Below are 24,426 nucleotides of genomic sequence, written 5' to 3'. Positions count from 1 at the left end.
GTCTCTACATTTGGTACCGGGGTTGCATAGACAAGAGCTTTCAAATGCCCCCATAAATGAAAGTCAAGAGGGTTGAGGTCAGGAGAGCGTGGAGGCCATGGAATTGGTCTGCCTCTACCAATCCATCGGTCACCGAATCTGTTGTTGAGAAGCGTACGAACACTTCGACTGAAATGTGCAGGAGCTCCATCGTGCATGAACCATATGTTGTGTTGTACTTGTATAGGCACATGTTCTAGCAGCACAGGTAGAGTATCCCATATGAAATCATGATAACATGCTCCATTGAGCATAGGTGGAAGAACATGGGGCCCAATCAAGACATCACCAACAATGCCTGCCCAAACGTTCACAGAAAATCTGTGTTGATGACATGATTGCACAATTGTGTGTGGATTCTCATCAGCCCACACATGTTGATTGTGAAAATTTACAATTTGATCACGTTGGAATGAAGACTCATCCGTAAAGAGAACATTTGCACTGAAATGAGAATTGACACATTGTTGGATGAACCATTCGCAGAAGTGTACCCGTGGAGGCCAATCAGCTGCTGATAGTGCCTGCACACGCTGTACATGGTACGGAAACAACTGGTTCTCCCGTAGCACTCTCCATACACTGGGGTGGTCAACGTTACCTTGTACAGCAGCAACTTCTCTGACACTGACATTACGGTTATCGTCAACTGCACGAAGAATTGCCTCGTCCATTGCAGGTGTCCTCGTCGTTCTAGGTCTTCCCCAGTCGCGAGTCATAGGCTGGAATGTTCCGTGCTCCCTAAGACGCCGATCAATTGCTTCGAACGTCTTCCTGTCGGGACACCTTCGTTCTGGAAATCTGTCTCGATACAAACGTACCGGACCACGGCTATTGCCCTGTGCTAATCCATACATCAAATGGGCATCTGCCAACTCCGCATTTGTAAACATTGCACTGACTGCAAAACCACGTTCGTGATGAACATTAACCTGTTGATGCTACATACTGATGTGCTTGATGCTAGTACTGTAGAGCAATGAGTTGTATGTCAACACAAGCACCCAAGTCAACATTACCTTCCTTCAACTGGGCCAACTGGCAGTGAATTGAGGAAGTACAGTACATACTGACGAAACTAAAATGAGCTCTAACATGGAAATTAAGCGTTTCCGGACACATGTCCACATAACATCTTTTCTTTATTTGTGTGTGAGGAATGTTTCCTGAAAGTTTGGGTGTACCTTTTTGTAACACCCTGTATTTCTTTGGTCAATACCACAGCGCGCACAATGTCAGCAATATTTCACTTCTCTTTATTCTTGGAGAAAAAGCATATTAAATGCAGTATTTCTTTGTTGCATTGCTCACAAGAAAGCCACACACTGTATCCAGTGTACAGCAACATGCCTTTATACGTTCTTGCAATTATATCAATACACCTCTACGTAACTAATATACATTCGAGAACAAATAATCTTCCATAAATGAGCAGTTTATCAATATACAATTTACTGTGTTGAAGATTCTGTTAACCTGATAATAATCACTGTTACATAAGTCACACTGAAAATTTAGATAATGATTGGCTTGCAATAAAGCAGTATCAGCCTCAGAATTTAAACACGAATCTGATGGTGATAAGTTTCTTATTGATTTATTTGCAATTTCAAAGTGAATTTGATTATAACACAGTTTTTGAGTGATTTCAATCAATTTTTGATAATTACTTCTCCTTCCATTGCTACACTATACAGCCACAGTTATATTTCGCAAGCCTAGCAGAGGGAACTTATGTACCACTGTCTCTTACCCCCTTTCCTACAGTTCTGAATGGTGTGCGGGAAGGACAATTGTTCGTAAGCCTCCATGTGAGCTCACATCTTTGTAATTTCACCTTCATGGTCTTTTTGCAAGGTACACGTAGGAGGGCTATCTAAGAGGAAGCAATATATTGGTTAAGTCTCAGGAAGCATTAAATTACTTAATTCTTCAAGAATTGTATGCTCTTGGAATTTTAAAAGTAAACAACAGCATGAAGGAGAATGCACCTCTTGTAGTATGTGCCACTGAAGTTGAATGACCATCGCCAAGACGCATTCATGCTTACTAAATAAAAATGTTACAAAATGTATTGCTCTTCTTTGCTCTATTACTTGTATTCGGTAATGGTCCAATACTGATGAGTAATACTTGAGTATCAATCAAAGAAGTGTTTTGCATGCTCCTCCTTCAGGGGTTGATAACTTTTACTGAGGATTCTTCCAAAAAATCTCAGGCTGGCACCTGCCTCTGCCACGATTAGTTTTATGTAGTTGTACCAATTCAAATCATTTTTACACACTCCCAAATATTTAACAAATGTGATAACTTCCAGTGATTGTTTGGCAATCGTGTAACCATATAATAATGCATCTTTCCCCTATTTTAAATGCAATATGTTGGATTTGTTTATGTTATGGGTCAACTGTCACGACTGCACCAAGTATTGATACTCTTCACACTTCCTACATTTCACTATAATTTTCTAGAGCTGCGATTTCTCTATGTACAACAGTATCATCTATGGTTAGCCTCATGGAGCCTCATATTTTATCTACTAGGTCATCTATGTATATCGCAAATGGTAGTGATCTTACACCGTGCCTTTTGTGTAAGCCTGAAGGTTTTTTTTGTCTGAAATTTTCTCTCTGTTAAGAATGCTATGCTGTGTTCTGTTTGCTAGGAACTTTGATTTGATATTCCATAAGCTCATGTTTTGTTCATTAGGCGATAATGCAGAACTGCACTGAAAAATGTTTGGGAGTACAGAAATATGTCACCAATCTCAATGCCAATATTTACAGTTTTCTAGGTGTTTGGTTAAATAAATTCCACAACAAAAGAAATTATTTAGAAGGTGAAAACCTTTCCAGGAGTCCACTAACGGTCATTATCACAGAACACATGTTTCATGTCAGCAGAATGATAAGAAAGGGTGCCCACTACATCTGCAAACCCATAATGTGTACTCTTGATTGAATCACAAGTCATTTCACAATTCCCACACAAGGGCACTAAAACAAGATGTTATGCAATCCGTTGAACCTCCTGTAAGGGTATTGTTATCTATATCCTTTCTAAACAATCAATGTCAGTAGGTGATTTCTGGTGGCTGTGATATCTGATATTATTGAAAATTCTCAACATTAGTTGTGGCCTGAACTAAGTACTTAAGGTTTACAATTACAAAAAATTAAATTGGAACTGTCACAGTGAAAATGTGGAGGAAAATGAACTATAGACTGTGTTTTATTGGCAGAACACTGAGAAGATATAACAAATTTACAAAAGAGATTGTCTACACTAGACCTGTTCGACTTCTTCTGGAGAATAACCAGATCAAGGGCATCTCAACTCCTGGTTGTAAATAAGTTTTATTAACTGCTGAACCTTCATAGCAAATACAAACAGCTTCTATTCTGGAACAGAACTTTGTGTCAAGTACGACAGTATTGTTATGGCTGTGGTCAACAGATACCGGATTGCTGTAATTTTACTGTATTAAAAATTGTAATCTCTATATATACAAGCACAAAAAAAGTACATGTACAGACAAACAAATGATTACAATTCATAAAAACTGACCAAGTTATCCACAGAGAAGAGTTTCACAAATGAAGCAAGTCAATAATGCATTGGTCCACCTCTGGCCTTTATGCAAGCAGTTATTTGGCTCAGCACTGATTGATAGAGTAGGTGGATGTCCTGAGATAATGTGCCAGATTCTGTCCAACTGGCTCATTAGATCGTCAAAATCCCAAGCTGGCTGAAGGATCCTGCCCAAAATGCTCCAAACATTCTCAATTGGGGAGAGATGCAGTGACCTTGCTGGCCAAAGTAGCATTTGGCAAGAACGACAAGCAGTAGAATCTCTTGCCATGTACAGGTGGGCATTATCTTGCTGAAATGTAAGCTCAGAATGGCTTGTCACGAAGGGCAACAAAACAGGGCATAAAATATCATCAATGTACTGTTGTGCAGTAAGGGTGTCACGGATGACAACCAAAGGCATCCTCCTACGAAATGAAATGGCAACCCAGACCATCGCTCCTTGTTGTAGGGCCTGTGGCAGGCAGCAGTCAGGTTAGTATCCCACAGCTATCCGGAGCATCTCCAGATGCGTCTTCGCTGGCCATCGGGGCTCAACTCGAAGCGGGACTCACCACTTACGGCAATTCTGCTTCAGTCAATGAGATTATGGGCCAAAGGCTTGTCTAGAGATGCTCCAGACAATGTTGGGATATCAACCTGACTTTTGTCTGCCACAGAGTCTAATGACCAGAAGTGATGGTCTTGGGTACCATTTCTTTTCACAGCAGGATCCCTTTGGCTGTCTCCACAGCACTCCTACAGCAAAGTGGTATGTCAATGATATTCTATGCTCTGTTTTGTTGGCCTTCATGACAAGCTATTCTGGGCTTTCATTTCAGCAAGATAATGGCCACCTGCATATTGTGAGAGCTTCTACTGCTTGTCCTCATGCCTCTTCCCAATAGAGAACATTTGGAGCATTATGGGCAGGGCCCTCCAACCACTTCGGGATTTTGATGATCTAACCCACCAATTGGACAGAATTGGCACGATATCCTTGAGGAGTGCATCCAACATCTCTATCAATCAATGCTAAGCAAAATAACTGCTTGCATAAGAGTATTGGCCTGTCTTATCAACTTGCAAAGCATTGCACAGGGGCCGTTGACATGTAGGCTGCACTGCAAAACAAGCATGTTGTATGAGTAGTATGGACTGCTTTAACGGCCTGTTTTGTAGGAGCTACAAGTGTAAATTGGCATGGCTGAGCAGTGAGCAGGGCAGGAGACAGTGAGAGAGGGCGGAGGATGAGTTGGACAGAGAAAGGCAGAGGAGGAGATGGACCAAGAGCATAAAGGAGGAGGAGGAGGAGGAGGAGGAAGAGGAGGAGGAGGAGATGGACTGAGAGAGGGATGTGGATGTGACCAACAGAGAGGGATGGAGGGTGGAGAAGATGGACAGAGAAGGGTGAGGAGAAGACAGACTGAGAAAGGGGATGGAAGAGTTACACAGAGAGAGGAGGGGAGAAGGAGATGGCCAGAGAGAGGTGGAGGATGGGCACATATGGTGCACACAGACACAGGGGGATGGGAAGAGGAAAGCACAGACGAGTGAAGCCACAGGGAAAAGTCTAGAATAAAACATGTTGGTACACTTTTTACCCATGTAAAAGGTATCAACCTGCACCTAGACCATACTGAAAACTTATCATTTAAAACCCTCTTCTAAATTGATGGTAGTCCACTTGCATAGCAGAAACACTGATACTGGTGCCGAGTCTTCTTAAAATGGAATGAAATTCATTACATGAAATATTATGATGATAATGAATCTTTTTTCAAACATAGGAATTATACAGCCAACAGGTTGTAAATAATTGTTTAGTACAACTGACCTAGGTTTTGACAACTACTAAGGGTGTCTTCATCACAATAAAATTTTGAGAAACCATAAAATTACATTGGGAGAAAACAATGGTCAGAATTTAGAGCAGTTATGCTCAAGTACAAAATAAAATAAAACACACTCCCAACTTGTCACGTATGCCTAGCTAGGCACACATCACAAGGCTGGAATGTATTTTATTTCATTTTTGACTTGAGCACAGCTGCTCTAAGTTCTGACCACTGCTTTCTCACAAAGTAATTTTAGGGTTTCTCAAAATTTCATTCTGATGAAGATGCTCTGGTAGGTGTCAAAATCCAGGTCAATTGTACCAAACAGTTACTTGTGACCAGTTGGCTGTATAATTCCTATGTTTGAAAATTGTTTAAGGTTGCTGAGAAACAACCATGTTTAAAACTGTATGATAATGAATGATAATTATGTTTCTGAAAAACTCTACAGCATCAGAGCGGAGCTGTTTAGACTAACCTGAATAGGATAGAAGTGGGAACTCACAAAGACAGACTGTTGATTCTATGGTTTGGTGGGCTTGCACTGTTTCTGTTTTTCAAAAAAAGAATGCATTTAGGCTATTGTTATACTGTTTTCCAATGGTCTTCAACTCTGATGACATGCCAGCATGTCAATCATGTGCCACACCTGAGCAAAGGAGGGCAATCTACTTTTATCCTACACTTATGATAGATAACCTGTGATGACTTTAGCATTTGTTGGCACAAGAACAAATTCTAAAATCTTTGTAATGTCATTGAAACCACAGTTTCATACACTTGATGTCAAGAAGTGTGATGGACACAAGTTATGACTACCAACATCCCTGTATTTGTGAAACTACAAAATGGCATTGTTACATAAATCACGTTTTTTTCATTCCACCAAAAATCCAAAATTGGCTGCATAGATGCTAGATGTCATCAAGGATAAGGTTCATTCTTCATTTCAGGTCAAGATACCAATTTATTTTAGTATGTGATTGGTATAAAAGATGGAAATTTTTAATATTGGGCCTACATGAGATAGGTATTGTAGGCAGACTTTTCGTAACTTAAGTGCAGTAATAATGAATAACACTGGTGGTGTCAACATACATGTCCTGCGATTCAATTCTGTAACATAAATATACACCGTGCTGAGTGATAGCATAAGGGAAAATGGCATAAGAGCACAGCTTCATATACTGTATTGCCACAAATAGAAGCTGAATCCTTAATTTTGTCTGAGGAAAAAGAAAAACTCAGTAGAGAAGAATTTAGATCATATTCTCCATTTACAAAAACGGCTCACAATATGCTTGTCTTAACCAGATATTTTATTTTTTAAAGTAGATAAATTACACATACATAATGTGAAGGAAATCGGACAATTTAAAATCAGAGATGGTGAAACAGTCTACATTAAACTGAGTGAAAGTTCAAATCCGTAATAGCTGTTTATTGTGTTTTCATTGTATGACGACCGATTTCATACCCTGGAGGTATATCTTCAGGTCATATCTGCATACAGAATGAAACTACATAAGTAAAAGTGCTAATAGTCAACATAGCCTACCAAGCAGTGTAGTCAGTAAAGTGATGTACTCACAAAACTAACACTTCATGTCGCCACGACTTCCAAGGTGCAAGTGTGCATAAAAATGTCACATCTCGATTAAACCTCGGATGAAATTGGCAGATGGGCATCTGATCCAAACCACGCGTGATCAGTAACGCATCTGCAAAACAATGTCAAAATACAAGCCTGGACAGCATGTGACAATCCACCAAATCCAAACCACCATCAAAATCCGCAGGGGAATCAAAGAATAACAAGACACACAAAACTTGAGAGTTGTCAACATACTAAAATATATTGGCAGTCATTGAATAGAGCTCCACGTTACAGTCCTGGCCACACACTAAACACTTAAGAGGCCAGGCACCCCCACCCTCCCACCTCCCTTTCCCCCCCTGTGGGTTGAAGATGGCGACATCTAGCAGCAGAAACCAAATTAAGAGGACACGAAGACTGGAGCTTGGAAATCACAGTAACATAATGGATCTCAGAGTTAAATAACAGTCCAGTACAAGAGACAGAAAATATTAACAATTACACTTATGAGAACTAAGAGACACTTAAAATTACTTACAGCTAAGGAAACTGAACTCTGTGGTTACATCCACAACAAGATAACAGAATCCGACTGAAGTTCTAGTCCATGATGGCGAAGTATATTAAACCAATAAAAATCTAAAATATGTCTCTCAAAACTGACCAAAAAACCCAGTGGGTGGGGTGGGGGTGGGGAGGAGGATGGCAGGTGGTTGGGAATAGCGAAAGGATATACGAGAACTGGATCTAGGCGACAGGAACAATTATTTACCCAGGATGAATGGAAACACACATGGACCCTCCATCAGTAGTGAGGCAACTATAAATAATCGACATTCGATAACAGACTCTGATTTTTTAGGTCCGCCTGGCTGTTCAATATCTGTAAAGGGGTCTCCTTGATACCCCTAAAAATGTGTATCTTTTTAAAAATATTTCACACCGTCCCTTTATTCTCAAGGCATAAAACATCAAGGTTGTTTTCTACACTCTTCACTGACTGTCCCGTTTACCTCAGATGTAATAACAAGGCAGACCTTGTGTTAGTCACATTGAAGTGTTTCTTAAATGGCGTACTAAAACCTTTACCTGTCTGACCTATATACGAAGGTTGGAACTTAAACAGTGGCAACTATTAATTTACAGCTCGTACAAAATAGATATGTGTTTCAAAGTTTTACTGACCTTCAGAATAGTCATCAGCATGGTGAATAACCCGTTGTCAGGATGTGGAAGTCATAGGATACTCTTAGCAGTGCCAGTTGTGTCAACAGTTCAAGCGGTGCCATCTATCGCCCGACAAATTTCTAGCAGTTCTGAAGCGAATGCCCTGAAGTGTTTCCTTCAGTTTAGAAATCGAGTTGAACTCACGAGGGCTTAAGTCAGGGAAGTGCAGTAGCTGGTATAGCACTTAGCAGACACATCAGTCAAACAAATTAGTAACAGCTTGCACTGTATGTGCTTGAGCATTGTCCTGTAAAATGATGGTCAGGTCCTGCAGAATGTGTCATCACTTCTCTCTTTAAGCTGGTCGGAGGTTGTGTTCCAAAAATGAACAGCATCGAGAAAGAAGTGATGACACTTTCTGCAGGACCTGACACCATTTTGCAGGACAATGCTCAAGCACATACAGCTTGCTGTTACTGATTTATTTGACTGATGGAGCTGCTAAGTGCTGTATCAGCTACTGCACTCCCCTGACTTAAGCTCTTGTGAGTTCAACTCGATTTCTAAACTGAAGGAAACACTTCACGGCATTTGCTTCAGAACCACTACAAATTTGTGGGGCAATAGACCGCGTCGCTCGAACTGTCAACACAACTGGCACTGCTAAGAGTATCCTACGGTTTCCACGTCGCTGGTAACGGGTTATACACAATGCTGATGACTACTCTCAAGGTCAGTAAAACTATGAAAAACATATCTATTTTGTATGAGCTGTAAATAAATAGTTACCACTATTAAAGTTCCAACCCTCATATGTGCTCTGACAATCATTACACTTTATGATTTTGGTGTTTATTATTGTATCTTAACTACTTACAGTCTCTTCACTATTGACAGGGTCCATGTGTGTTTCTGTTCATCTTGGATAAATAATTGTTCCTGTCGCCTAGATACAGTTCTCCTATATTCCTTCTCTATTTCCAACTACCTGCCATCCCCCTCCTCACTCCCACCCTGCCCACTGGGGTTTTTGGTTGGTTTTGAGAGATTTGTTTTACGAGGGTTTCGGTCAATGAATTTTCTTTGTCAGTTCTTGTCTGCTTTCACTAAGATCCATCATATAGTCTGTATATTCTCCATGATAATTTGGACTGTTTAAAAAATGAGAGGTGTTGATTTTTACATTAACTTGGTTTAGCATTACTTAGCACCATTTTAAATATTTGGTTTTTTATATTTTTATACTTCTTATATTTTTACATATCTTTTATATTTTTATTGGTTTAATATACTTTGCTATCATGGACCAGGACTTCAGTTGGATTCTGTTATCTTGTTGTGGATGTAACCACATGGTTCAGTTTCCTTAGCTGTAATTAATTTAATTAATTTTAAGTGAATCTAGTGCTCATAAGTGTAATTGTTAATATTCTCTGTCTTTCGTATTGGACTGTTATTTAACTCTGAGATCCATTCCGTTACTATGATTTCCACGGTCCAGTATTTGTATCCTTTTAATTTGGTGTCTACCACTAGATATCACCATCTTCAACCCACGATCGGGTGGTGCGTTCATGGCTTCACAGTATTTAGTGTGTGGTTAGGGCTATAATGTGGAGTTATATTTGATGTCTACCAATATATTTTAGTACGTTGACAACTCCCAAGGATTGTGTGTCTTGTAATTCTTTGTTTCCCCTGCGGATTTTGATGGTGGTTTTTCCTATCATAAGTGGATTGTCACGTGCTGTCAAGGCTAGTGTTTTCACATTGTTTTGCAGATGTAGTACTAATCATGCATGGTTTGGATCAGATGCCCATCTGCTGTTTCATTCAAGGTTTTATCGAGATGTGATGTTTTTATGCATACTTACACCTTGGAAGTCAGAGTGACATGATGGATTGGTTTTGTGAGTACATCACTTTACTGACTACACTGTTTGGTAGGCTATGTTGACCATTAGCACTTTTACTTACGTAGTTTCATTCTATATGCAGATATGACCTGAAGGTATACCTCCAGGGTGTGAAATCGGTCATACAGAGAAAACACAATAAACAGCTATTGCAGATTTCGACTTTCACTCAGTTTAATGTAGACTATTTTACCATCTCTGATTTTAAATTGTTTTACTGACCTTCATATTATGTACAAGTTTTTCAGCTGTGGTTGCTCGACCTAACAGTTTTCACCGTTGTCACTTCTAAAATTCACTACATTTATTTGTTTCATCACTCTAAGCATTTTCTTCTGCAGAGTACATTATCTTGATTTGCATCAAGGGTACTGGACACGAAGCACTTAGGAGAGGATCTGGTGACATTCTGTGCCACAAAGAGAGAATCCTATATCACATAAGGCTGACTGATGTTTTTTTAATCCCGCACATTTTGTGAGTGCATAATTGCCTTCTAAAGGGCAACTGGAGTAGTATTTTTTGGAGACGGAATTTAAATGGCTTGTTTATGATGACATCAAGCACCTACAGTGTTGAAATCACGTCCAGGTATAATGACTGGCTTTGTCTTCAGTGTAATAACATACATCTGAGACTATTCAGCACTCACTGAAGTGAAAGAATATTTAATGGTACACCATGAGCCACAATTAAATTCTGCGAGAGGGAATTTACTTTTATTAAGTAAGTACCTCACAAGTTTGTAATGTATTCAAAGTACTCTGAGCCTTTATCCTTGGACAAACACCAGTATGAAGTTAAAGTACAAAAAATAATAATACAGATTAATATTTTTAATTATATTTTATATGTGCTTCCCTTCCCTTTTTGCTGTTCAAAATGATCCCACATATAAAAATTCAACCACAAACCACATAAGAGAGTGTACAACATCTAGGTGCCATTATGTAGAAGTTTATCTTTTGCATTTTAAGAATGCACCAAATGACATGAAGTGATGTCTACATTTCAGTGAAATGAATAGTGAACTCACCTTTTATGTTGGCGTTTATACGTCAATAAACTGAATATACTAAAAAAAATTCACAATGTTTATGGAAAATTACATGTTTTCAGACACAGGAAAACGTGTAAGAGGAAATGTCTTCACTCACAATACATACATATGAAGAGGTAAGCACATTACTTATCGTAAAGGCCATTTTTACCCCATTTTAAGGAAAAACCAAATTTTTAAAAAAGTAAACATAGCATGTTCCAAATTTTACAAGTATCAACATGGAAATATACATTCAGAGTATTAACATACAAAACATTTTCCTACTTACTTCAGTCCAAAGATTCCTTCCATCTGAACACTGAAGCAGGAGTTAAGTGTTGTTGCAATAACATCAGCTCCTCTCAATATATTAATCTGTGCCATGCGCTCATCTGCTAACTGCTTGGATCGATTTGAGCTTGAACTTGTCTGAAATAAATGTGGTACGAAACTGTTGCCAAATTTTGCAACTGACATTCATGTTAGGGTGTACTTATTAAATATTCAGGAAGGTTTTCATTAGCACAACAATGATGAATAAAATTTATGAGCAGTAGTCAAATAAAAATGAGATAGATGGAAAAAAAGTAAATTAATCGCTATAATTGCCAATACATTTAGGCAAGACAGTCAACGCCTTCCAGGAAAAATGTTTGTGATCCCACAGGTTGCCATGGATGCTTTGACTATGCAACAGAAGTTTCGGTGTGAAGCCCTTACATATCCTCCACACAGTCCTGATCTTTCCTCATGTGATTTCCATAATTTTGTAGCCCTGAAGAAAGACAATGGTGATTTGCTTTGGATAAAGAGGTGAACGTCTGGGTACAATCACCATTCCACAGGCAACCGCAAACATTTTTCTGTGAAGGCATTGACCATCTTGTCTCACAGTGGGATAAATGTATTAACTGCTATGGTGATTATTTATCAAATAATAAACAGTTTATTTACTTTTTTTCCATCTGTTTTATTTTCATCTGACTGCCCTATTACAACAGGCATAAGAGCTTGTGGAATTTAAGTTAACATAGTGCCAAAAGAGGAGGTATACAAGCCTCGTTAGTTCACATTATGTCAAATTTTGGTACAATCAGATGTTCCCCTCACACCTCACACAATATAAAGCTTCTGTAAAATCAAAAAAAGTTAGAGAGTACTTACAGTGTAACATTTCATCACGGGCTCTCAATGTCAGTGTCAGATAGACCGCCAGTGACAGAGCACCTTGTGTTCCTGCCGCTAATAAGGCGAGTACACCATTCGTTTGTTATATATTTTTACGAGCTTGCAACAGGAGCAACTTATTTAGATACCTGTTTAGTTACTACTTTATTTTTTGTAATTTCTTGCATGTTCAAGTTCTTACTAGGCACAACCTTTTATCTTAATAACAGTGTAGCGTACAGTACCGCCGATGTTATCAACCCTTGTATCGACTGCCATATCATACAGGCTTTTGTTTGTTTTGATTAGTGTAGCTCAGTGTCAGTTAGACCATCAGTGAGAGAGCACTTCAAATTCCTGCTGCTAATAAGGCGAGTATATCACTCGTTTGTTACATATTTTTACTAGCTTCAAATAGGAGCGACTTCAGTAATGGATAGGAACTGTGATTGCTGTCTACAGATGTTAGCTGAGTTGATGACACTTTGCTCAGAACTCCAGGCTGTGTTGGCTTCTGTCACACAGCTTGAGGCTGCTGTCAAGGGGCATAACTGTGGGGGGTCGTACATGGGGATGCGAGGGACGTCAAGCATGTCCAACGTGTCCCCCGATCGGTCCACTGCTGTAACCACCCCGGGTACTGCCTGCAATGAGGTTGATCCCTCACTCGTGGTCAAGTGGGAGATCATTCCGAAGTCTGGCAGGCAGCGAAAGAATTTCCGAGGGGCCAATCGTAAGGCCTCCCTGGTTTGTTTGACGAACAGATTTTGGGCGTTATCTATGGCTGACAAAGTCTCTAAGCCGGATGCAGTCATCCAACATGTTCCAGAGGAAGTTTCTCAGCCCAAAAGGTCTGGGCACTCACAGAGGGTGGGTTTGCTGGTAGTTGGGAGATCCAATGTTAGGTGTGTAATGGGGCCCCTTAGGAACATGGCTGCCAAGGAGGGGAAGGAAGCCAGTGTGCACTAGGTGTGCATACTGGGGGGAGTCATCTCGGATGTGGAAAGGGTGCTTCTAGATGCCAAGAAGAGTACAGGGTGCAGCCAACTGCAAGTGGTGGCTCATGTCAGTATCAATGATGTGTGTCATTTTGGATCAGGAGAGATTCTCTCTGGTTTCAAGAAACTAGCATAAATGGTAAAGACTGCCAGTCTTGCTTGCGAGGTTAAGCCAGAGCTCATGATCTGCAGCATCCATACCAAAAAAATCCCACCTATAGAACCTATCCACACAGGGATTCTGTTTCTCCATTGACAGCAGCTCCCATTGCCCAGTATGGTGAAGATCTCACAAAGGCATTCACAGACAGGCACTATCCACCTGACCTAGTCCACAGACAGATTTCCTGTGGCATATCTCCACACATCCCAATTGTCCTACCACCCTCAAGATCCAGCTACTAAGCAGCCTACCCCTCGTCACTAAAAACCACCCCTGACAGGAACATCTGAATCACATCCTTTGTCAGAGCTTAGGTTATCTGTAATCATGCCCTGATATACAGAACAACCTATCCAAGGTCCTTCCCACCCCTCTTGGTATGGGGTTCCGTCATCACTCAACCCCCACATCATCCTGGTCCATCCCTATGCCACTCCCAATCCCAACCCCTTGTCAAAGGTTCAAATCCTTGTGGAAGACCCAGGTGCAAGACCTGCCCAATCCACCCACCCAGGACCTCCTATTCCAGTCATGTCACAGGCTTATCCTACCACATCAGAGGCTGGGCCCCCCGTGAAAGCATCATGTACCACATCTGTTGCAATCAACATTCAGTTTCTTGTATTGGTATGACTACCAGCCTGTTATCCTGCAGGATGAATGGCCACCACCAACTGTGGCCAAGACCAAAGTGCACTACGTTATTACACAACATGCAGTTGAACAAACCAGGCCTGATTTCAATGAGTGCTTCATAACTTGGGAGATCTCTATCTTCCCCTACACCACCAGCTTTTGTAAATTGTGAAGGTGGGACACATTCTTTGGAAATCGTTGTGGCCTCAATATATGGTAACCTACCGTCCCAACATCCTCCACCCAACAGTTCCACCCCCCCCCCCCCCTATCCTCCGTATTATCACATCCTCCCAGGTCACATCTCCTCACCCTCTTTGTGCACTAATCTTTGCCAATGTATCCACTGTTCTTTTCCCATCTTTGCTCCTCTCCTTTCTGCTCCCTTTTTTCACGTACGTCTGCCACAGTCTCCCGATCCTGCACCAGGTAGCCTTTTCTGCCATCTATAGTCCCTACACACTTTGCCAGGCAGCACTGTTTCCTATTTACCCACCCGTACTCTGCTATCCTCCCCCTTCCATTATCCACTCCACTATGGATTGTTGTTCCCCTTCAATGGGTTTCAGCTTCAGTCTGTCCTTAGTAGCCAGAGGCAGCATTCGTGTGTGTGGGATGTGCTTGTTTGTGTGACTGTGTAGGTGTTTTTTGTTTCTGTTGAGGGCTTTGGCTGTATGTTTACTGTATAACAGCCTTTTCATCATGCTGTTCGCATTTCAAGGTTTCATCTTTATGGAGAATAACAATCTATCCTTTTCGTAATTGTTAATATTTCAACCTGGAGTTTTCATTGTTTCATTATAGTTTCAGTTAGACAGTTGTCAATACTAAGCTGCTGTGCACTGTCGCCAGCTGTGTTCAAAAACGGCAAAATGCAAGAGCATACTGTTACTGCTTGAAGTTAAGATAAACATTATTGATTCATTAACAAAAGGAGAAACTGTCATGACGTTAGCTGATAAGAGTGGTGTAGATACTTCTACAATAAGCAATGTTAAGAAGAATACCGATTCACTTTTGAAGTACACCTGCAACTTGATAATGAATATGGGAGTAATTATCGACATGTAGTAAAGAATTCAAAAAATGAAATTTTACAAAAATGATCAACCGGGCAAGTGATATCTTGTCCTTTTCTCCGTGGAAAGGTACTACAGTTAAATGAAGGAAATAGGTTGTGATGAATCCTTTGTGGCGAGTAATGTATGGTTGTACAGTTTTAAATTTTGTCATGGAATTTGCAAATCAGAAATACAAGTAAAATAAACATCAGTAGATGTAGAGACAGCAAATTCATTTAAAGAATGTTTTGAAAAAAAGAATTTGAGAAAAATGACTATGGTTTGCTTTTTGTTTACAACAGTGATGAAACCGGATTAAATTGTAAATCATTACCATAAACAGCAAGAGAGTTCAGCTCCAGAATAGAAAACTAGTAAAGAGCAAGTAACATTGGTTTGTGCAGATGCTACAGGGACCTTAAAATGAGTTTGCTCATCACTGGAAAATCTAAAACCCCCAGATGCTTCAAAAATATACGGGTTCCCTTAATTTACAAAAATCAAAAAAGCACATGAATAAACACCAAAATATTCACTAACTGATATGAGAACACTTTTATTCCTGAAGTAAAACAATTTTGAAACAAACTTGGTAAACAAGGAAAAGTCCTACCTTTACTGGATAATGCACCAACCCCTCTTTAGGCTGAATCATTAGAGAGAGAAAATGCAATGTTCACAGTAAAATTTTTGCCTCTTTAAGGTAACATCCTTGCTATAACCAATGGATCAAAGTAGTATAAGCATTAAAACAACTATGTAGAAAACATGATGAAGATAACACAGATATTGTTTTGCAATTTTTCAAGCAAATGAATTTAAAAGAGTGTTGTTACTTGACTGTAGATGCACGAGATTTGACTGAAAGGAAGGCGCTGAAAAAAAACTTGGAATGGAACCATAAAGTGGAAGTACAAAAATTCAATAACTGGTATGAATGATTCTGTTTTGGAGGATATAAATGAGCCTACAACAAATGTACAAATACACTGGGACTGTGATGCCAACAGTATGGAAGAACGGCTCACTTATAACAGTAATGGTCAATGTTTTAAAATCATATCGGATGATTACATTGTTGACAATATATTCCAAGTATTTCATTCACTGGAAACAGCTTTCAAATGGTTTGAAAAACAACATGATACCCTGATTTTACAACAGTTAAACAAACGCATGATGAAGTAGCAATGAATGGCAAATATTGTTTGTCAAATGACAATTACCAAATAGTTTAAGCAAAATTAAACTACAGTTGCAGTATTTTAGTAATATTAAGAAAATATGTACGCACGTTCGAAAATGTATGTCTAATCTGTTTTAACAAATTTAATTTGTTGTTTTGAATTAACACCTAACATTATGTATTAACCCTATAAAGATAACCATAAGCCAATGTACCTAAAAGGTAACCAATGCATATGACATAGGTCATATTTCTAGAGTTAAAAATACAAAAAATAGATTTTCTTCATACATTCAATTATCTGGATCTTTGACTATCCCAGTGACTTATGACAACAATTATTCCAGTTAATCAAGTCTCCACAGAAACTCAGTTTGCAAAATGTAACAATGAATTTGAGGTTTTGGACTTCTCTCTATGGAAATAAATATAGGTAGATCTACCTTATTTTGAACACAATACGAGCTAACAAAATGTTCTGAAAATGGATGAACATTGGGAAGATCTGATACAGTGTTGGTTCTTGAGTATACTCAGTAAGAAGAAGAAAAAGAAGAAGAAGAAGAAGAAGAAGAAGAAAAGAAAGCAGAAGATAAGATTTTTTAGTGCCAGTTTCTACAGTTGATGGGGAAAAAAACACACATAATCATAAGAACAAAATTGTGCAATCTTATCCTTGTCCTTATTATCATCACAGTCTTAATACAAGTCTCATGACTACAACCATTGTCATCTCTCTTGTACTTCATTTCCTGATAGCCCCCGAAGCCCAACGTTCTCTTGACCTCTTCAAAAGAACATCCCATGGGTCTATCCCTTGGTCTTGGTCCCCAGTACTTTTTCTTCAAAGAGGTTTTGTAAGGATTGGGAAATTGCCATCTTTCACCTACTTGCTTAAGAATTTTTTCAAAAGTTTTTTCCTGTGTACAGCTCATTTCAGTTATTTATCTGCACATCCAGATTTACTGAGTGAGATAATACCATTGTTAATATGTAATACTTTGTAACCAATGTAAACTTAATTGCACAGGGTATTTTTTGTTGTATCATGTTTGAGGGAGAACCGAAAAATAATCAGAATCGACCTGTTGTGTGTGTACGCTTTGTAGTTACATGTTGTGCCACTAGGTGGTGTTACTTTGGTATCTCCTATGTCACTCAGTAAGCTGGTGTAAGTCAGAGTTAAGTGGTTTGCTTGTGGTGCTCTGTTGTTAGCATTCCTATTCAACCCTTCAGTGATTAATGACATGGCCGACAAGAAGGAGCAAAGAATCTGTGTGAAATTTTGTTTTCTATTAGGGAAAACTGCAGCCAATACTATTGGGATGCTTCGCCAAGTCTTTAATGATAATGCTTTGGGGAAATCCCTGGTCTACGAGTTGTTTTCTTGTACTGAATCTGGCAACATGTCAACTGAAGACTTGCCATGCCCTGGCCGTCCTTCGACAGGAAGAAATGATGAAAACATTGCCACAGTCAGATGTGCAATTGACGAAGATCATCGAAGATCGAGTGATTAAATTTCTGAGGAAATGACAGTGTCATGGAGCACTGTCCAACAACTTTTAATTGATGATTTGCACTTGAGAAAAGTGCCTGCAAAATTTGTTCCTCACTTGCTTACAGATGACCAAAGAGAAAACCGCGTGATTTTTTGCCACAACTTGAGGGGTGAAGTGCAGGGGAACTGTGACTGGGGATGAGAGTTGGTGGTACGGGTACGACCCAGAGTCAAGCAAATGTCGAGCCAGCGGAAAACTCTAACATCCCCACGAATCCAAGAAAGCATGTCAAGTGCAGTCCATTGTGAAAACAATGTTGTTGTTGTTGTTTTTTTTTTTATGTGAATGGTATTGTCCACAAGGAGTTCGTTCCTCTAGGAGAAACAGTGAACCCACATGTTTATCTGGATGTGTTACGAAGATTACAAGACAGTCTGCAATGAAATTGGTCAGAATTGTGGAGAAGTGGGAAGTGGTTGCTGCACCACGACAATGCTCCAGCCACGACAATGCTCCAAAGCTCTGACAGTCAACAGTTTACGGCAAAAAACAACATGGTGCTTGGACCTCATCCACCCTACTTACCCGATCTGACTCCATCTGACTTATATTTTTCCCCCACGGATGAAGTAAACTCTAAAAGGAAATTGATTCAGTCATGTGGATGTCATCAAAGAAACCACGCCAACTGCTTTGAACAGTGTCCTGTCTCAAGAGTTCCAGAACCGTTTTCACCCTGCTAAAAGCATTGGGCAAGTGCAATAACTCACATGGACGATACTTTGAAGTGCATTAAAGTCTTGTGAATGTAGAGTTCAATAAAAATGGAAAAATTAACAAAAATTGTGATTATTTTTGGGTTCCCCTTCATATTAGGATTTCTTCCCTTTTAATTCATGGATGCAGTGTGGGAAGAATGGTTGGTTGCACCCTCTGTATGCGCTATTATGTGGTCAATTTCATCTTTGTGATCTCTATAGGAAAAATAAGGAAGAGGCTGAAAAACATATACAGTTTCTGCTGTGGAAAACGATTCTTGAAGTTATTTTTTCAACATTTCTGATACACTCTTTCACCAGTCAAACAAGTTTGTGCCTTTTGCACTCCCCTTCTTTGAATATGCTTGATGTTCCCTTTTAGTCTCCTGATACGAGTTCCCATACTCTTGTGCAATTTTCATTTATGGGCTATGCAACTATATTGTATGTTATCTCTTTTGCAGGCCAACTGCAGTTTTCCAGTATCCTATCAATGAATCGCACCCTGTCAGTTGCTTTTGCTACATATGGGCCTATGCAGTCATTCCACTTCACATCTTCACTCATTGTTGCTGTAAGTGGCATGACAGATTATACTTGTGATTCATTAATCACATAGCTGAAGGATATAATACTATGCTTTTTACATTTCATTTCATGAAGTACATACCTTCAGATTTCTCTACATTAAGAACAAGTTGCCAGTCTTTGCATCAAGCTAATATTATTGCACAATCTAACAGGATATTATTGCAGTTTTGACCAGACAGAATTTTCTCCCCAATAACTGCACTTCCAAAATTGCAACTATTATTATTTAGTACATCAATAGTGTACATCATAAACAGAAATAGTTATATTATATTTTCCTGGGACACACCAGTACTAAAAAATTGTCTGTAGCTGACTCATCACACAGAATAATGTGCTGCAACCAGTCTGTCAGGACATTTTTGCATTATACAGAGTGCAGCAGAACCGACTAAGCAGTTTTAAGGAGCAATAAAAAGTAAATATGGATGTATAGAAAAAAAAGTTTTTATTTTCTAAATTAGTACAATATACCATTTTACATTTATTTAGTTTTGAAAATAATGTCCTGAAGATGGTGGCCATTAGCATCAATACATTGTTGTAGACAATCCCTGAAGTTTCGAGCAGCTCTTGCACACATATCATGGGGTATGGCATTCACTTCGTCGATAACTCTAGTAGGGTGTGAGGGTGACTTTTGAAAACCTTTTCCTTCAGATATCCCCAAAGAAAGTAGTCACAAATTCTGAAATCTGGGGACCATGAAGGCCACCCAACATCACCCATCAAAGAGACGAGGTGTCCTGGAAACATTTCTCTCGAAACATCAAGCGAAAAACGAGTTGTGTGAGCAGTAGCTCCATCCTGTTGAAACCACACGTCCCCCAGTCCACGTTCTTCAACAATCTCGTCTATTCTGGGTTGCAGAAAATTTTCCAACATTGAAATATAATGTGTGGAATTCACTGTCACAGTCACTCCTTCCTCCTCAAAAAAGTAAGGGCCTACCCACACGAATTGTGATATGGCACACCACACTGTCACTTTAGGAGAACGTTTCCTCCAACTGCTGAACCCAGGACCGAATTGTGTTTGCATTAGGAACGGCATTGTTGCATGGAATATTGAACTGTTGCCGAAAAGCTCGTTGTGTAGCGATCACAGATCTGTTGTTTTCAAAATAAGAGCGAACTGCAAACCACTATGTACACCGGTCCAGACCATGTTGGCTACTGAAATGGGGTCAACGACTGAACAAAGGCAGACCACGTGCAACTGCCTACCCCCACCACAACCCCAGCAGTAATTGATAGAAACTGCTTAGTTGGTTCTGCCGCACCCTGTAGTAAGATAGACCATAGAAAAGTAATTTATTTAGAAAGCTGCAATGTGGTAGTGAATTGAAAGTTTTTTGAAAGTCCAGAAACATTGAATCAATCTGATTCCTCCCGAGAGTTGAATTCTGTATAAAACCTCACAGAGACTCCATCTGGCCCTAAGACCTTACTGAAAATGCATTTAGTTGACTTCAAAACCCTAAGTACTGTTTCCTATGTCACTCATCTTAGTGATAGAATGGCTATTAAATGAAGGCAACACTGCTGAATTTTTCTTCAGAAAGGAATATTTGAAGGCAGAAATCACCACTAATATGAAGAAAAATTGCCATAGGGCACATTTTATTTGTGTTTTTATTACTAGTTTCACTCTGTCAACAGGAGCATCTTAAGATTCTCATCACCTGATGGCACCATATCAAAAGTTCAGAGCTCTAGAAGTGGTGCTTGATCAGATCTAATGATCTTTATATTTATGAATATCATCTGTTATAATCAGAAATAATTTCCTAAGTAAAAAAAACCTGTTCCACTTGATCAATTTTTGGGTTGTCCAGGTTTAGATTTGTAGTACTTGTTTGTTTCCACTTTCTTATGACCAGGGGCTTTGTTTTTCTTTGCATTTATCTGTAATCTGCATTGTTTGAGAGAAGCTGCTAGAACTTTCAGTATCCTGTCACATATGAGTACATTTCTGAGCCTGCAACTACGGCACGCCATCAGTGAATCTTTTGCTATGGGTTGGTTCTCCACTTATCTTTACCCACTTCGTTTCTGTTTAAAGATGTCAATTCCGTTCTCAATAAATATTGTGAAAGTGGATATTCCTGCCTTGTACTTCTTATGATTTTTACTCTTCGTATTGTTATTTATCTATATTCTAGACTGAGGCCCAAAAAATTTCCAAATTTGTTTCCTACTCTCTCTCTCTCTCTCTCTTTTTTATTTTTTTCCTTATACATATCTTCTCCCCCCCCCCCCCCCCCCCCCCCCCCCCCCCCATGAACCATGGACCTTGCCGTTGGTGGGGAGGCTTGCGTGCCACAGCGATACAGATGGCCGTACCGTAGGTGCAACCACAACGGAGGGGTATCTGTTGAGAGGCCAGACAAACATGTGGTTCCTGAAGAGGGGCAGCAGCCTTTTCAGTAGTTGCAGGGGCAACAGTCTGGATGATTGACTGATCTGGCCTTGTAACATTAACCAAAACGGCCTTGCTGTGCTGGTACTGCGAACGGCTGAAAGCAAGGGGAAACTACAGCCGTAATTTTTCCCGAGGACATGCAGCTCTACTGTATGATTAAATGATGATGGCGTCCTCTTGGGTAAAATATTCCGGAGGTAAAATAGTCCCCCATTCGGATCTCCGGGCGGGGACTACTCAGGAGGACGTCATTATCAGGAGAAAGAAAACTGGCGTTCTACGGATCGGAGCGTGGAATGTCAGATCCCTTAATCGGGCAGGTAGGTTAGAAAATTTAAAAAGGGAAATGGATACGTTAAAGTTAGATATAGTGGGAATTAGTGAAGTTCGGTGGCAGGAGGAACAAGACTTTTGGTCAGGTGATTACAGGGTTATAAATACAAAATCAAATAGGGGTAATGCAGGAGTAGGTTTAATAATGAATAAAAAAATAGGAGTGCGGGTTAGCTACTACAAACAGCATAGCGAACGCATTATTGTGGCCAAGATAGACACAAAGCCCATGCCTACTACAGTAGTACAAGTTTATATGCCAACTACCTCTGCAGATGACGAAGAAATAGATGAAATGTATGACGAGATAAAAGAAATTATTCAGGTAGTGAAGGGAGACGAAAATTTAATAGTCATGGGTGACTGGAATTCGTCAGTAGGAAAAGGGAGAAAAGGAAACATAGTAGGTGAATATGGATGGGGGGGGAAGGAATGAAAGAGGAAGCCGCCTTGTAGAATTTTGCGCAGAGCATAACTTAATCATAGCCAACACTTGGTTCAAGAATCATAAAAGAAGGTTGTGTACCTGGAAGAATCCTGAAGATACTAAAAGGTATCAGATAGATTATATAATGGTAAGACAGAGATTTAGGAACCAGGTTTTAAATTGTAAGACATTTCCTGGGGCAGATGTGGATTCTGACCACAATCTATTGGTTATGAACTGCAGATTGAAACTGAAGAAACTGCAAAAAGGTGGGAATTTAAGGAGATGGGACCTGGATAAACTGAAAGAACCAGAGGTTGTAGAGAGTTTCAGGGAGAGCATAAGGGAACAATTGACAGGAATGGGGGAAAGAAATACAGTAGAAGAAGAATGGGTAGCTCTGAGGGATGAAGTAGTGAACGCAGTAGAGGATCAAGTAGGTACAAAGACGAGGGCTAATAGAAATCCTTGGGTAACAGAAGAAATATTGAATTTAATTGATGAAAGGGGAAAATATAAAAATGCAGTAAATGAAGCAGGCAAAAAGGAATACAAACGTCTCAAAAATGATATCGACAGGAAGTGCAAAATGGCTAAGCAGGGATGGCTAGAGGACAAATATAAGGATGTAGAGGCTTATCTCACCAGGGGTAAGATAGATACTAGCTACAAGAAAATTAAAGAGACCTTTGGAGAAAAGAGAACCACATGTATGAATATCAAGAGCTCAGATGGCAACCCAGTTCTAAGCAAAGAAGGGAAGGCAGAAAGGTGGAAGGAGTATATAGAGGGTTTATACAAGGGCGATGTACTTGAGGACAATATTATGGAAATGGAAGAGGATGTAGATGAAGACGAAATGGGAGATAAGGTACTGCGTGAAGAGTTTGACAGAGCACTGAAAGACCTGAGTCGAAACAAGGCCCCAGGAGTAGACAACATTCCATTTGAACTACTGATAGCCTCGGGAGAGCCAGTCATGACAAAACTCTACCATCTGGTGAGCACGATGTATGAGACAGGCGAAATACCCTCAGACTTCAAGAAGAATATAATAATTCCAATCCCAAAGAAAGCAGGTGTTGACAGATGTGAAAATTACCGAACTATCAGTTTAATAAGTCACAGCTGCAAAATACTAACGCGAATTCTTTACAGACGAATGGAAAAACTGGTAGAAGCCGACCCTGGGGAAGATCAGTTTGGATTCCGTAGAAATGTTGGAACACGTGAGGCAATACTGACCTTACGACTTATCTTAGAAGAAAGATTAAGAAAAGGCAAACCTACATTTCTAGCATTTGTAGACTTAGAGAAAGCTTTTGACAATGTTAAATGGAATACTCTCTTTCAAATTCTGAAGGTGGCAGGGGTAAAATACAGGGAGCGAAAGGCTATTTACAGTTTGTACAGAAACCAGATGGCAGTTATAAGAGTCGAGGGGCATGAAAGGGAAGCAGTGGTTGGGAAAGGAGTAAGACAGGGTTGTAGCCTCTCCCCGATGTTATTCAATCTGTATATTGAGCAAGCAGTAAAGGAAACAAAAGAAAAATTCGGAATAGGTATTAAAATTCATGGAGAAGAAGTAAAAACTTTGAGGTTCACCGATGACATTGTAATGCTGTCAGACACAGCAAAGGATTTGGAAGAGCAGTTGAACGGAATGGACAGTGTCTTGAAAGGAGGATATAAGATGAACATCAACAAAAGCAAAACGAGGATAATGGAATGTAGTCAAATTAAGTCGGGTGATGCTGAGGGAATTAGATTAGGAAATGAGACACTTAAAGTAGTAAAGGAGTTTTGCTATTTAGGGAGTAAAATAACCGATGATGGTCGAAGTAGAGAGGATATAAAATGTAGACTGGCAATGGCAAGGAAAGCGTTTCTCAAGAAGAGGACTTTGTTAACATCGAGTATAGATTTAAGTGTCAGGAAGTCGTTTCTGAAAGTATTTGTATGGAGTGTAGCCATGTATGGAAGTGAAACATGGACGATAACTAGTTTGGAC

General features: G+C 39.7%; 1 protein-coding gene across 2 annotated transcripts in view; it reads right to left on the bottom strand.

Moving 5' to 3' along the window:
• LOC126176926 (uncharacterized) overlaps nt 1-24,426 on the bottom strand; it is a 249,579-nt gene that overhangs the window by 31,065 nt on the left and 194,088 nt on the right. For both annotated transcript variants that reach the window (XM_049924113.1, XM_049924114.1), the window contains exon 16: nt 11,459-11,598. In XM_049924113.1, the coding sequence (XP_049780070.1) occupies nt 11,459-11,598 (140 nt within the window). The remainder of the gene's footprint in view (nt 1-11,458; nt 11,599-24,426) is intronic.

This window comes from Schistocerca cancellata, chromosome 3 (assembly GCF_023864275.1).
Source record: "Schistocerca cancellata isolate TAMUIC-IGC-003103 chromosome 3, iqSchCanc2.1, whole genome shotgun sequence".
In the NCBI taxonomy this organism is placed as follows: Eukaryota; Metazoa; Arthropoda; class Insecta; order Orthoptera; family Acrididae; genus Schistocerca; species Schistocerca cancellata.
This window is presented reverse-complemented; position numbering and strand designations above follow the sequence as displayed.